The sequence below is a fragment of the Mandrillus leucophaeus genome, unplaced genomic scaffold, assembly GCF_000951045.1.
Source record: "Mandrillus leucophaeus isolate KB7577 unplaced genomic scaffold, Mleu.le_1.0 Scaffold572, whole genome shotgun sequence".
NCBI classification, from domain to species: Eukaryota; Metazoa; Chordata; class Mammalia; order Primates; family Cercopithecidae; genus Mandrillus; species Mandrillus leucophaeus.
The window spans coordinates 506,694-522,157 of record NW_012106164.1 but is presented as its reverse complement, the minus strand read 5'-3'; the positions used below and the strand labels follow the sequence as shown (position 1 = coordinate 522,157).

The 15,464-nt window shown below is 43.7% G+C and overlaps 1 protein-coding gene across 2 annotated transcripts in view; it reads right to left on the bottom strand.

Moving 5' to 3' along the window:
* TNFSF8 (tumor necrosis factor (ligand) superfamily, member 8) overlaps window positions 1-15,464 on the bottom strand; it is a 39,644-nt gene that overhangs the window by 16,432 nt on the left and 7,748 nt on the right. For both annotated transcript variants that reach the window (XM_011998482.1, XM_011998481.1), the window contains exon 2: window positions 10,046-10,088. In XM_011998482.1, coding sequence (XP_011853872.1) covers window positions 10,046-10,088 — 43 coding nt within the window. The remainder of the gene's footprint in view (window positions 1-10,045; window positions 10,089-15,464) is intronic.

Here is a 15,464-nt window from a genome sequence, read left to right as displayed (position 1 = left end):
TCGCTCTGTCGCCCAGGCTAGAGTGCAGTGGCCGGATCTCAGCTCACTGCAAGCTCCGCCTCCCGGGTTTATGCCATTCTCCTGCCTCAGCCTCCCGAGCAGCTGGGACTACAGGCGCCCACCACCTCGCCTGGCTAGTTTTTTTTTTTGGTATCTAAAAGGGCCTACCTAGCTTATTTCAGCAGGCTATACAGACTCAGCCATCCTCTGCCAGATCTGCTGGTGGTGGGCGTGGGAAGGTTTGGGATGGGGAGTCAGTCCCAGCTGCACCTGTCTATCTTTGTGGGCATGTTGTATTACTCAAGGTAGGAAACTATGTCTTCACACATTCAGGTTTTCAGACACCTGCAGTACTAGAACAGAACATTTTAGCTCTGAGGACAATCTAAGTTATGAATAGTCTGGTTCTGTAAGGACTTGCATAGTTTGGAGAAATAAAAGTTCCCTGAGATCGCCTGGTTCAGGCTTGGTAAACACATAACTCATGTGCTCCTCAGTGTTGCCCCTATGGCAGGCTGGCCCTAGGTCATCCAGAGAGTTAGTGAGAGAGAGGACCAGAGACCAGGACTCCTTACTCCTTCTGTAGGGCAGTCTATCTTTCAGACAACCCTAGCACTGCGTGAACTTCCCTGAGGACCAAAGCCTTCAGATGCATCGGCTTTGTAAATCATCTTTCCAAGCTTTAGCCTCTTCTAGGAAGATCATGGGACTTTCTGTGATTTTGTTTGAGAGGGTGAAGAGAAAGATGTGCCAACAAAACCCTCCTGGCCAGTTTCACACAGAGGAGAGAGAGAGAAAGAGAGGTTGCTCGAGGCAGTTGAAAGGACCATATTCTAGAAGGTCAAGATTATGGCAACCTTAAGACTAGCTTTCACCTTGAGATTTCACAACATTGGATAGAAAGGGTCATTAAATGCCATGCTAACAGAGATCTTAGTTTTAGGAGTGGTGAGACTGAACCCAGAGAGACTAGAGTCTGGCCCAAGACCCCACAGTAGGTAAATGGTGGAGCTGGCTTCAGAACACAGGGCTTCTGACTCCTAATCCAGAACTCTTCTCTGACTTTCAGTCTTCCTGTGGAATAGGAAGGGCTAAATGCAGGAAGAAGTGGGTTTGCAGCCACTACAGACACTGGAACTGAAAACTGACAAGACAGCTGGAGGTGCTGAGAAAACAAGTACTAATGAGCTCCTGGGTTCCATCTTGTGGGAGAATGCCAGCAGATAACTTCAGGTCCATGTACTGAACACTGCCAAGTTACAACATGGGCACGTAAAGAAGCAAGTATGCTGAAGACGGCTCTACCATAGCAAAACAAACCAAGCCAACCATCCTGGCCAGATGGTATGTGGTTTGAGTGCCAGGTACCTTCCAGATGTACAGCACCTTAGATATAAGAACAAGGAAGACACGATGCATCGCAAAAAGAGTACCTGAGTTCTGGTCAGAGCTTTTAGCTCTGGGTCTGTCATTTCCCCTTACTGAGCCTCAGTTGCCATATCCATTAAGTGATAATTAAAACAATCAACCTAAATGTATGGATGTCATGAAGATGCAATGAGACTGTGGATATCAAGTGATCAGTGTGGCCTGTGGCTAGAAGAGACACTCAGTAAAGTAGATTCTTTCTGCCTTACTCCTCTTTTCTTTGTTGTTATAGTGGCACAGTTTAGCAATGCCACTTAGCAGAGTGAATTGGCAGATGAAATGTTCATTAAAATGAAGCTCATGACATTATCTGACGGATGCGAGCTTCTCAATTAAGTACCTAAGTGTTTAAGGCTATCTGATGCTTCCAGGAATGTGTGCCGAATCCTCTTTACATTTGTTGAAAAATGTTTTAATCCTTCCAAGAAGGAAAGGGATTATCCTAATGACTCTGCATCTGCCATGCCCTGGCTTCTTTGTTCGTGGCTTCAGGGAGAATATCTAGGAGAGTCCCAACAGTGACATCTAGAGGACAGTCTCTCCTCTCTGGATAAAATTTAGATTCAAAGTGAGTCCTTAACCTGAGCAAGGGTAATTTCAACTATTAGGTTGGTACAAAAGTAATTGAGGCTTTTGACCATTTCCTTGATATCACTAAGCCAACTGGTAATGGAGAGATAAACTGCAGGACGGACCTTTTGTTAAACAAAGGATGACTAGGTGATCCTGATTTCCAAAAGGATTTGGAGAATGCCTATATGAGCATGCTTAGTGCTGACTGAGCACATAGGAAGTGATCAGTAAATAAAATTAAGATCAAGTTGGAATTAATTTAAATAATTTAAATCCTGCCTTCCCTCCTCCACCTCCACCCCACCTAGTTTCCTTGGAATGTTAAGGTCTTTTCAGTCCTGACTTGTTTCAGTGTATCTGCAACAGTCAGTAAACCTATCTGACTCTATGGGCATTTCCTTGGAATTCATTTATACTAAACACAGGTTGAATTGACATTACGGTGGGTAAGTAAGAAGCACCTTTAAAGTCTATAATTTAAAGGGAAAGCTGAATCTGGAGACATAGGATAAAATCCACTAACATTTTAATAACCTTAAAAAAAAATTGCAAATGTTAGAATGTTAAGGTAGTCAAAGTATCCTAAGATATTTGTTTGATTCATGGAACACTCCCTAGTTGTTCAAAATGCAAAAGTATGGCAGCAATTTTAGAAAGTTAGTTTTGGGTTCAAATCAAGTTGACAAAGTTAGACAGACTTGGCCGGGCGCAGTGGCTCACACCTGTAATCCCAGCACTTTGGGAGGCCAAGGCAGGTGGATCACGAGGTCAGGAGATTGAGACCATCCTGGCTAACACGGTGAAACCCTGTCTCTACTAAAAATACAAGAAAAAAAAAAAAAAAAAATTAGCCAGGCGTGGTGGTGGATGCCTGTAGTCCCAGCTACTTGGTAGGCTGAGGCAGGAGAATGGCATGAACCCGGAAGCCAGAGCTTGCAGTGAGCCGAGATCGCACCACTGCACTCCAGCCTGGGTGACAGAGCAAGACTCCATCTCAGAAAAAAAAAAAAAAAAAGTTAGACAGACTTGGGTTCAAACTCCACCTCTGCCATTACTAGCTGTGTGGCTTTGCAAAATCCATGCAGCCTCTTTGAATTGTCCTTTTTTCTTCCTAAAAGTGAGAATAATAAAATAATTATCATGGAGAGTTGTTGGGAAGATTAAATGAGATAATGCATAAAAATGAGCCTGGTGTCTACTACCCAAAGTATACCAAACAATGGTTGAGTCCTATGCCCTAGTCCATGGTTTGTGCTGCTTGAAATGTAGAAACTTAAGCCAACACATGTTGTGTCTAGATAGTTTGAATGAAATACGTAACAAAAACATTTCAAGGAATGGGCCTGCTTTCTCTCCCTTTCCCTTTCTCCCTCCCTTCTTCCCTCCCTCTCTCCCTCCTTCCATTCCTCTCCTTTCTTTCCTCCCTCCCTCACTTCCTTCACTCCCTCCTTCTTTTCTTCCTTTTCTCCCTCCTTCTCCAAAGTGCTATCTGAATTGTGAGGAACTCTGAAATTTCCTCTGGATTCAAAGACTTGTGATTTATATGTGCTAAATTCAAGTATAAATTTTCACATGTAACTCAGTGATTTCTTTTTTTCCTTTTCTTTATTCTTGCTCTCTCCCCTCCCCTGCACCTCCTCTCTTCTTCTCTCTCTTCTCTTCTCTTGGTCGCAGGGGTGTGGGGATTAGGGGTAGATGGCTTTAGAACTCTGAAGGCTTTTCCAGGATCCCATTCCACTTTATTTTGAGTGGCTCATTGTCTAGTTCCTTCCTTCCTTCCTTCCTTCCCTCCTTCCTTCCTTCCTTCCTTCCTTCCTTCCTTCCTTCCTTCTTTCCTCCCTCCCTTCCTTCACTCCTTCCTTCTCTTTTCTTTTCGTGAGAGATTTCTGATTCCTGTTAGCTCTGCTTTAAGAAAAAGTGAGTTCAAGAGTAGATTTTGAGTGAGTGTAAAGTAAATGGAGAAGCAAATAGGCTTTTGAAACCTGTGACTTATCTGAAAAGTAGTTTTCCCTCTGAGCTGGAGCACTCTCTCTTGCTGTGAAGAAAGAGAGAGAGAGAGAGAGAGAGAGAGATGAACTGGGCATTCTAGATCCAGAAATGTTTCTGCTTGCTAGTTTTTGTCTTTCTAGGGGAAGGAGCTGTCAGGAAGAAACAGAGTCTCACTCTGTTGCCAGGCTGGAGTGCAGCGGCGTGATCTCGGCTCACGTCAACCTCCGATTCCAGGGTTCAAGCGATTCTCCTGCCTCAGCCTCCTGAGTAGCTGGGACTACAGGCGTGAGCCACCATGCCCAGCTAATTTTTGTATTTTTGTGAAAGATGGGGTTTCACCATGTTGGCCAGAATGGTCTCGATCTCTTGACTTCGTGATCCACCTGCCTTGGCCTCCCAAAGTGCATGTTGCCTCTTGACTGCTTCCAGTGTGGTGTTCCGCTAGGGCTGCTGTTGTCTGCATTGTGACCATGGGACATGAGGGATAGTTGGGTCTTGGTGAGGACCTATTCTTGGTTTAGTGTCACCGCCTTCAAGGCACAGCTTTTATTGTTTCTTTGGGGTGGGTTCATTTGGTAAAATTAGAGAACCAACCTCACTTCATCTTCTTTAATGCCATTTTCTTTTTAGCAAGGGGAGGGGGAAGGAGGGTAGCCTGCTACACCTTATAAAATTGCAAATGTTAGAATGTTAAGGTAGTCAAAGTATCCTAAGATATTTGTTTGATTCATGGAACGCTATAATCAAAGCAAAATCCATCTCAGGGTTAGGACATCTGGCTTGTTTCCCTCACTTCTGATATTTTACAAAACAGGAAACCCAAGGCCCTGAGAGGGAAAGTGAATTGCTTCAAGTCCCAAGACTCGAATGTCAGCATTCCAAATTCCTGGCCGGTCCTCTGCATTTGGTACCCCAACTTTGGCTGGAGACTGAATTCAGGTGAGGGTGGAGTTGTCAGGACCCACACGAGGTCTATCCACTGTTCCAACTTCCTCCAGGAACCTCTGGGTATTGGAGGCTACATTACATTTGTAGGAAAGGCAAATCTGTTTTAACTGGTAGGCAGTGGGGAAGGAACTGTCCCAAGGCACATGACCCTTCAGCTGCAAAGCCAGAGCTTTGAAATTCAGCCTCTAGAACCCTCGCCATGGACCATGTTTCCTCTCAGCACTTCACCTCATTCAAACCCATGCGTGTGGCCCCCCCACAAGTGGCCCTCTGTGACCCTGAGCTTGGTAACAGAGAGTACACTTCTGAGACATGAAAGCCAGAGCTGGGGGCAGCAGGTGCTGAGGAAGTGATAGAGCTGAAAGAGCCCTGGAAGGGTCCCTAGACTGGACCAGCAGGTAGGGGCACTGCAAGGATGCTCATTAGTGAGTTTTCTCAGATGGTCTACAATACAATTCCAGCTAAGTGTAAGGGCTACAAGGTGGATACGCTGGATTTGAGATCTTGCCCCTCCTTACCAGCTCTGAAATTTTAGGCAAGGCAACAAGCCTCTCTGTGCTCCAGTTTCTTTACCTACAAAATGGGGCTAATTATGATTCCTGGGGGCTTATTGTGAGAACTGCATGAGTGAATTACTAAGTACTCAGCCAATTCTTGGCACATAGTGATACCTGTCAATGTTCATTATTCTCACTCTGCCATGGCCTTATATGGATGCAACGAGGGAGTATAAGAAAGAACACTGCCCACATAATTCTTCTAGTGCAGGTAAGAGCTATCATTTGGTGGGATGATTTATTATAAAAAGGGCCAGGGTATGTTGAGAAGGCCCAGAGGTGAGACCAAAGGACCAGAATCATTCTGCAAATTAAAGTCAGTACAATTTGAATTTCTGCAGAGTTTGTGAGGGAAGTGGAAAGTGGAGGGGAAATGGGAGAAGGACATTAAAACAGATAGGAAGAAGAGTGAGTCAGCTCAGGTGTCGGAGGGCTGAATCACAGGGAGGAGAGCTGGGCCTTGAGAAATTCCCAGTGACAGTAATAGCTGAGGCCTTGCAAGAACAGAGGGACCTAATATTCAATTCTGCGTCATCTGCTGGGCTGCACTGGGATGTGCTACACTGTCCTACCAGCTTCTCTGCATACCCCAAATCCTTCTGTAGATGTCGCTATTCATAAATGTGGTTTACTATTCAAACTTGTGAAATCAAGGCAAAGGTGGCTGTCTTCTCTGATTTGGGCAAATAAGCCACAAACCACGTGCAGACATGAGATTCAAAATTTGGTGGAAGCAGAAAAGTGAAACAAGGAGTGATGAGGAGAAAGATGAGCTTCACTCTCTTTACACCATTCTCCTTGGTTCCATGCCATTTGTGAAATGAGATGGGAACATTTTATCTGCATATGAAAGAATAGAGTAGATCCTATGCCCAAAGGACATAGGTTCAACTAGGTATCAGATGAGGGTCACATTTGCTGTTCCATTTCATCCTCATGGTGGCTTCATGCAAGAGTCATTATTAACTCTGTCTTCTGGGTGAGAAAACTAAAATCCAGAAAGGAGAGGGTGTGGGGAAAGGTTCTCCTCCCAGGCGCTTTTCCTGGTTTACTGCCTGTGAGGTGGTAGTTGGCTGGGGGCTATCCTGGCCAGGAATGGGAAGCTTGTGACAGGACTTAGAAATCCTTTCATTACCAAAAAGGACTTGGTTTTCAGTGGTTCCTCTGTAGAGAAGTGTATCTTGTGTTTCTCTTTAGCGTGTGCACATAGCTCTACATACCAGGCTCTGAGCCACTGCTGATTTTCTGCTGACGGTGGAAGATTTTTGGCTCCCTAGAAGGTGTCTGGCTTCTGCCCTTTTCCTGTCTAGTGACAAACCACATGCTGTCCCTGAAGCTTCCTCCCAAGAGTACCTGGAAGATGCTTCCCCTCTGCCTGGAATGTCTTGCAATGGCTTTTTTCAAAAGGGACAATTTACTGCTTCTGTGCATGTTTAAGCTGGGTTCGTTGGGGAAGGAAGCTGTGGCTTCAGATTTCCTTGAGATTTTTGTTAGGCTTTTTTTCTTCTATTTTTGCATATTGGACAAGGAACATCACACACCGGGGCCTATCATGGGGAGGGGGGAGGGGGGAGGGATTGCATTGGGAGTTATACCTGATGTAAATGATGAGTTGATGGGTGCTGACGAGTTGATGGGTGCAGCACACCAACATGGCACAAGTATACATATGTAACAAACCTGCACGTTATGCACATGTACCCTAGAACTTAAAGTATAATAATAAAAAATAAATAAATAAATAAATAAAACATAATTATAGTCTCATAAAGCGTCAAAGCTGGAGAGACTCCTCCAGGGCATTTAGTACGTTGCTGTTATATCACAGATGAGACTCAGAGAGGAGAAAAGACTTGTTGGTGTGGAGTTCTGGAGCCCAGGAATATTTTTTTCTACCTCACCCTACTGCAGTGTCTGCAGATTGCTGAGTTAAAGGGATGTCGACTTGCATTAAAAGCAAGAGAAAGTCAGGTACCACCTCCAGCAGGTCACTGGCATCTCATGGTGGAAGCCCGTCATGCAGGGAGAAGAGGGAGGAGCCCTGGATTCTCACTTGGCCATTCCCTCCTTGTATAACCTAGGGCAAATCACCTGGCTTCTTTGGGCCTCAGCTCCTCATCTGCAAAATGGGAAGACTCTTCCCCACATTGCTGTGGCTTGCTCACAGGGTTGAGGTGAGAATGAACCCAAAGGAAGTGTGGGAAGGTCTTTAACAAAAGTTTCACGGTCCCAGTGGGGATTATTGAGTTGGTGCAACAGTTATCATAGTTTTTGCCATTGAACATAATGGCAAAAGCTGCAATGTCTTTTGCACCAACCTAATATTACTGGCATTTTAAAAAATCTGGTTGTGGAAACATTAAATTGTAAACTGAAGTTGGTTTTGATTACTTTGTGTTCTGATATTCCCATTCACGGTCCAGATAAGAAGAAATCTGATAAGTAATTTAGTCCATGGTTCTCAAAAGTTTGGACTTTATAGACCCAGGAAATTTGTCCCCAAAATGAAAATTCAGAGGCCAATATGGAGTGGACAGCTTTTTATTTTGCCTATTGTGATCATTCAAACAAAACAAAATCACTCTGGCAAAAAGCAAGCCAACTTAACTCCTGTCTATATCAACTTCATGTTGTAAAAGAAAGGACATTTTGACACACAAAACTGAAGGACCATCTCAGAGGAAGAGTGCCTCTTACATTAGATATAGTTGGCCCTGTGAAAAGGAGGCTACTGTGTCCTTATTTTTTTGTACTCCACTTTGGACTGATGAAAACTTTATCAACTTTATTATGGGACCAGAATATTAGTTAGAGCCCCTGCGCTTGGCAACTTTGCATTGAAGTGCTCTTTAGGTGAGGAAACTGAGATCCAGAATGGCTAAGTTCCTATTACCTAATCAAGACTATCCAAGTCACTGAGACCGTGTTTGTGTTAAAAATCCCTTCTCCCTGTCAAAAAACGAAAAGTTTCCATCTTTCTTGGAAAGTCTGGGTGGAGGTGGTGGTGGAACAGTGGGAGTGGGGAGGGGCAAGTTATGTTCACTCAGAGTCTTTTGGTTTTTCCAAAGCTCCGTGTGAACATGCATTACGTATTTAACTGAAACATCTGACTCCAAAGCCTGCAGTGACTCCTCCAATTCATAAGCCAAATCCAGCCCACCACCTCATTTGATAAATATGGTTTTATGGAAATGCAGCTGTGGCTACTTATTTGCATGTACTCAGGCGGGCTCCGCACTACAACAGCAGAGCTGACAAATTGCAACAGAGACATAGTGGCCCCCAAAGCCTAAACGTTTACTATCTGGCCCTTTGTAGAAAAAGTCTGCCTACCCCTGCATTCTACCATGCTCCTTTTAATCTTAATGTGACTGTCTGCATAGACATGATTGGAATTGAGGTCACATGCTAAGTCATTCCAGCCAAAATGAGAGATTGTTGACAAGGCTGTGATTATTAGTCTGCCTTGAAAGATCCAGAATTCTTGTATTTTGGGGACTTTTGCCCCTACTTTTGAAGTCTCTGGGTGATAAACCACAGGAAAGGCATGGCCAAGGGAAACTTGAAGGACGCTCCAAGTGTGATGCTGTGAGTGTGAGGAGCTGTGTCCACTCATCTGTGTCCTCTGGACTCAAGGACACTCTTGTGCCCTTACCCTCGTGTCTACATCAGCTCACTTCCTTACTTTTTGCTCTGAGCTTTCTGGTTATCCAGCTGTGTTTGCCATCTAGGTTCTAAAGGTTATAGGACTGAGATGGGGGTTGGTGTTCTTGGGTGGAAAAGACACTGTATTAGAGATGAGGACATCTGGGTTCTAGGCTTGGTTTTGTATGACCTTGGACAAGATGCTTCACTTTCCCTCTCTGGGTCTTCCTTTTCCTTCTCTGAGCAATAAAAACATTAATCAGGTCATCTGAAAATTTCTCATCATTGATGTTAACTGAACTCAGCATATCATCCCTCTGAGGCTAGTAGAGACGACGTGTTAATTAGTGACTTCAATGACTGGAAATATAGGAGTGAGGAGGAAGTCTGTTTTCACAAGTCCTTGACTTCATTATGCATTTTAGTTATTATTAGTTATTTAATGATTACTATGTGCTGGTTGCCATGGCAAGCAATTTACAGATGAGATCTGAATGGCTTCTCCAATACCTTGATGAGGTGAGTATTATTATTCCCATTAAATAGATGAGGAGTTGAGGCTCCCAGGTGGGAAGTCAAGCCAAGATTCATTACCCCAGTTATCTGATTTCAGGTTTCAAGCTTTTAACAAAACACTGCCTTGCAGTCCTGCCTACGTCAGAGGTAGAATTTTCATTAGTGGGAGTGTCAAGGGCTGGTAGGAGACTTGTGGGGATGAGTTCAGGAGCTACTAAGATGAATTCAGGTGCATCACCTCAGTCCTGAGCCGCCCTTGCCTCCATCCCTACACACTTTACTGTTGGGCCATGTCATAGAGTTGTTTCTGGTTGATAATCAGGTTTCACACTTTATGGCATTCATTTAGATGACTTACTACTCATTTACACCGAATTCCAAGATCTTACCTCCTCTGAGGGGGATGTTGTCAGGTGAGTTGGGAATGGAGTCCTGGAAGAGAAGAAAGAAAAAAGCAACATGAGGTGTGCCATTCAGTTGAAACAACTTTTTTTTTCTTTTTCATTTTGTTGTCCTTAGAGTACTGTGCAATTTACCATTTACCCTCTGCCTGCCTCTTAAATTTTAAAAAATAATTCACTGATGTGGTTTCCAATGGGCTTTCTGTTCACTTGTTTGACAGTCTGACTACTAGAAATGCAAGATGCAATACTGTCCTTGTTTCACAGGCAAGAGACATGGGGTTGAGTGAGATAAAACGACTTGCCCAGGGCCACAAAGTTAATTTATAGAAGATCAGGGACCAGAGCTGGGACTCTATTTTTTTTTTTTTTTTTCAGACAAAGTTTTACTCTGTCACCCATGCTGGAGTGCAGTGGCATGAACATGGGTCACTGCAGCTTCATCCTCCTGAGCTCAAGCGATCCTCTCGCCTCAGCTTCCTGAGTAGCTGGGAGTACAGGTGCACACCACTACATTCAGCTAATTTATAAAAGGAGTCTTGCTCTGTTGCCAGACTGGAGTGCAGTGGCACTATCTTGGCTCACTGCAACTGCCACCTCCCAGCTTCAGGTGATTTTCCTGCCTCAGTCTCCAGAGTAGCTGGGACTATAGGCATCCGCCACCATGCCCAGCTAAGTTTTGTATTTTTAGCAGACATAGGGTTTCACCATATTGGTGAGGCTGGTCTCAAACTCCTGACCTTGTGATCCACCTGCCTCGGCCTCCCAAAGTGCTGGGATTTCAGGTGTGAGCTATCACTTGGCTAGAGCTGGGACTCAACTCCCAATCTGGTGCTTTTCCCCTCTCCACATGTTTGGGGTTTTTTTTTCTTTTTCTTTTTCCTTTTGGTCAATATGAGAATAATCAAGTATATTATAAAAGTATATGTGGTTTTTTTTTTCCATGTTCGATTCATCTGTGAACGTATGTTGTAAACATACTTGGGAAGGTACATCTCTATCTGTCCTGTGGTTGGAAATTCTGAATTAGTTGTGTGTTTATACGCTAAGCATTGCGAGGACACCATAATTAAATTGGGTCCCCACCCTTATGGATTTATTACAAGTTTATATTTAAATATACAAATATGTATATACATGTAGTATACATACATACAAATGCATATTATACATTTAAACATTTACATTAGATTATGTATTATTTATTCTGCAACAAACAAATATATACGTAAATATTTACACAAATAAGAGGTTGAGAGAAACAGATTGTCTTTCGAAGGAGAGAATCTTGGGCTGGGGATTGAAGGTGATTTAAGGGAGGTTCTAGTTCAAGGGCTCTCAACAAGGAGTTAACAGAAGCAGAGAGGCACAGTTCTTTCCCCCTAATAAATTCTTCAGAGACTGACTTTCGCACCCTTATTCTCCCTCCCCTTTCTCCCCAGCCATGAAGACATCCATACAACATTCTGCCGAGAAGGAATAAAGTATCTTATTCATCTTTTGACCTGCCCAGGTTGGAATCTCCTGTATTGCATTGAATTAAAATATTAATAAAGACCTAGAGAGGTGTGAGCATGTGTATGTGAAAAAACCAACTTCCTAACCTCTACCAAAGCAAGAAATTAGCAGCTGCCCACAGCTTATTTTCTTAGTGTTCTCTATGAACACTAGGACCATCTGGAGTTCCCCTACTATTGTAACATTTCCCTGGGAGCTCTGTCCTTTGCCTTCCGCTGAAAGCTTGTTTTCTTATGCATGGATCTCTTCTCTAGTGCAAGAGGATGGTAGTGAGTCAAGGAGGTCTCCTGAAGGCAAAGCTCTGGCACAGCACCAATCTGGAGATGGGGGAAGTCAGTTTAAACATTTGGGCCCCAGCTTCTCAAGGGAAGGGAGGCAAACTTGTCCTGGAAGGCCCTTCCTACTGTAATAGTCTATGACTTTGTTGCCTTAGTTGAAAGCTTTTAACCTAATAAAGCTGTAAGTTTTTGTAGTCTTTCAGTTATGCATGCAGTTTGCAGGAAAACTTACATCACAAAATTCCCCTTTATGTTGCTCTTGTGAGACAACACATAACATTTTAAAATTTAATAAACAACTTACTGCCAAGCGTGACCATTGATTAGTGTGATATGCAAATGCACTAAGAAAAATATATGCATTGAAATGTCTTACCACAATCATCAAATTCATCAGCTGCCCAGGGACATATACAGGGACAGTGAGAAAGGCTAGAATAGCAAACCTGGTAGAGCCATCATTGCAGAGGCTGCTAGCAGTTCAGGAAGTCCTAGAGAATCATTCATGCAGCACACCTTGGATGAGCACCTGGTCTGTGGTAGGAACTACGTTAGTCATTAAAAGACATCCTATGGATTTTATGCTTTAGTCATTAAGGCAGCCATTTAAAAAATATAAATAAATGTGTAATTAGAATTGCAGGTTGTGGCAAGAGCTATGGAGGAAAAGAATCATGGTGCTTTAAGGTAATGCTGTTGGAACTTCAACGTGCATACGAATCACCTGGGAGTCTCCTTAAAATGCAAATTCTGATTCTGCAGATTTGGGGAGAGTTTGACATTCTGTATTTCTTTCTTTCTTTTTGAGATGTCACCCAGGCTGGAGTGCAGTGGCGCAATCTCGGCTCACTGTAGCCTCCATCTCCTGGGTTCAAGCAATTCCCCTGGCTCAGCCTCCCCAGTAGCTGGGACTGAAGGGGCCTACCACCACCCCCGGCTAATTTTTGTATTTTCAGTAGAGACAGGGTTTCGCTATGTTGACCAGACTGGTCTTGAACTCAGGTGATCTCCCCCTCTGGGCCTCCCAAACTACTGGGATTATAAGCGTGAGCCACTGCACCCGGCCAACATTCTGTATTTCTGGCAGCTTTCGAGTAATACTGATACTCATGGCCCACAGAGCACACTTTGAATAGCACAGCTAGAGAAGTAATATCAGAGAGGAGGACCTAATTTATATGGGGGTCAACGAAGGCCTCTTTTCTCTCTAACACTTGAATGCTTTCTGGTTTCCTAATTTCAGACAGCGGATGTCAAAAGCAGAGCACTTCAAACAGGAAAGAAGCCTGTCGCTTAAACCTTCACCGAGGGCCCAGGAAATCCACGACAGAAGCGTGACTATTCCTATTTTGAAGAGCTCTTGGGACAGGGTCTTTACATCTTTTCCTAGCTACCATGGTAGTCAAGATTAGACAATCAAAGCCAGAGGGAGACTGAGACATCTTTCAGTCCATTAGGCTAATTTTATGGAGGAGGAAACCAAGGCACTCATGAGTCAGAGGCAGATCTTGGACTGAAATTCTCTGGTGTCCTTTCCACTGACCCAGGAAAGATGCTGTTTCCAGAAACCTAGGATAGAAGAGCTCATTCCTACCTCCTCCTCTCTCCCATAAGCAGTCCTTGTATTTGGAGGTGGAGAAGCAGGGTCTAAGGAGATGATGACTGTTGAAATTCAATGAAGACTGTTCATAAACAGGTATTATACTAAGTGTTGTTCACCAACTCCTCTTTGGCAAGATGTCCCCCAGTCCTAGAATTCTCTCCCTAATCTTGTCTGGGGATCTGGGTCCTAGCTCTGGAAATGTGAACTCTCTTGCTCGATGACTTGGCTTTGAGTAAGGTAGTGCCTAGGCTGAACGCAGGCACAAACAAATGGACTCTCCCAGGTTTTCATTCTCAGCTCCAATGAGTAGCTCAGGAAACTGTCTCCGTGATTATCAACCAGTTACACTTCTTAAGTGTACTTCCTCTTTTTTTGGCCCCTGTAGATGTCTGATGAGTATTCTCAACAATAATAAAGTTCTTTTCATGTATGGAGGAGGGGAATGGTCATGTCTAACTTATTTGTCTCCAGGTAAAATGAACCCCATCCCAATCATCTTCCCTGCCTAGGAGTGTTTTCCTCTCCTTTAATCAGTGATTAGATTGCTAATAATCCATCTTTCCACTGGGTTATTGTGGACATCGTAAGATATAATAAAGTATTAGCAAGTACTTGAAAAGCATAGCTATTTTGAGCACTGCCTTGATGTTAACGATGTGCTTAATTTGCCTCAATACCTTGAAAGACTTGTTTCTTTTCACAGAGGAATGATCAGCAGATGCAATCAGCTCCCGAATTTGCTTTGGACACAAAATGCCCTCTTGGACCAAAAATGATTAAAGGCAACTCTGTTTGGAAAATGACAGGGGGAAGTCCACATTCCTTTCCTTGCTGCCCTCACATAGTCTTGTAAGGTGGGATCTGGCTCTTGGCCCACAGAGACTTTTGCCAAGAATACCTCTTATTTTCAAGCTAATTCATTGAGCACTTAATGAGGGTTACTCTATATGCATTATTTCATTTGGCCTTTAACTTGACCCCAAGAGTTAGGGATTCATCAAGACTTAGAGAAGTGATTTCATAATGTGATAATGTTTACAGAAGGTCCCACAGGTGGTGAATAGCACAGAAGGGATTCAAACTTAGGTGAGTCTGACTTTGAAGGCACTGCTCTTCAATGTCCTGCTACATTGCCTCTCTAGATGAGGGCAGGATAAAGCTGAGCAGCAAAATCTCCTGAAGTTTCATGGAAAAGTGAATAGAAGTCATGGAAAATCCTCAGGGGAAGACTATTTTTACTGGGAGCACATGGTCTGCCAAAGTGAGAATTGGACCACAGTTGCTTAAAGCAGTGCTTCTCCCACTTTAAAAGACTGACCAGCATCTGGTGATTTTGGTAAAAGCAGATTCTGACTCAACAGGGAGGGCCCCTTAGGTTTTTCATTTTTGATGAGCTTCCAGGTGATGCCAATGTTGCCAGGCCATGGACCACACCTTGAGTAACAACGTCTTAAATACACTACTCAGTAGGCAATCAGAACACGTGAGGTCTTGAGAGATGGCTGTAGGAGGCTGAGTGTAGATTTGGGCTCAGATATGGGCTTAGGAAATCTTCCTAGTTTGAACATAGCAGTGGCATCCTGTCCTCTCAGTCTTTTCTATCAAATCTTTTTGTCACCTAGTTCCATTTCTTCTCCTCTGTACAATCTGGACTGACTTCTGGCCCTACCACTCCTCTCCTCACACCTGGGCTTTCCTTCCTATGGGCTGTGCCACTGCTTTCTTTTTCCGCCTCACCTGGAATATCCTGCTCCTCCTCCTCCTCCTGCTACCATCTTTCCAATGGTGAGCTCTTCTCTACAGAAGAATAACAGTAACAGCTAATAAATTTGGAAGAAGTGACAGACTTAGGCATTCCCTTTCTTTAACCCTCAGTGCATTAGCTGATTCAGACAAGGATCATTAAGAAATGGCAAAACCATCAAATGAAGGGTATTTATGTCTTCAGAGTATTATCCCATACATAGGTTTCCTCCCTCCCTTCCTTCCTTCCTTCCTTCCTTTCTTT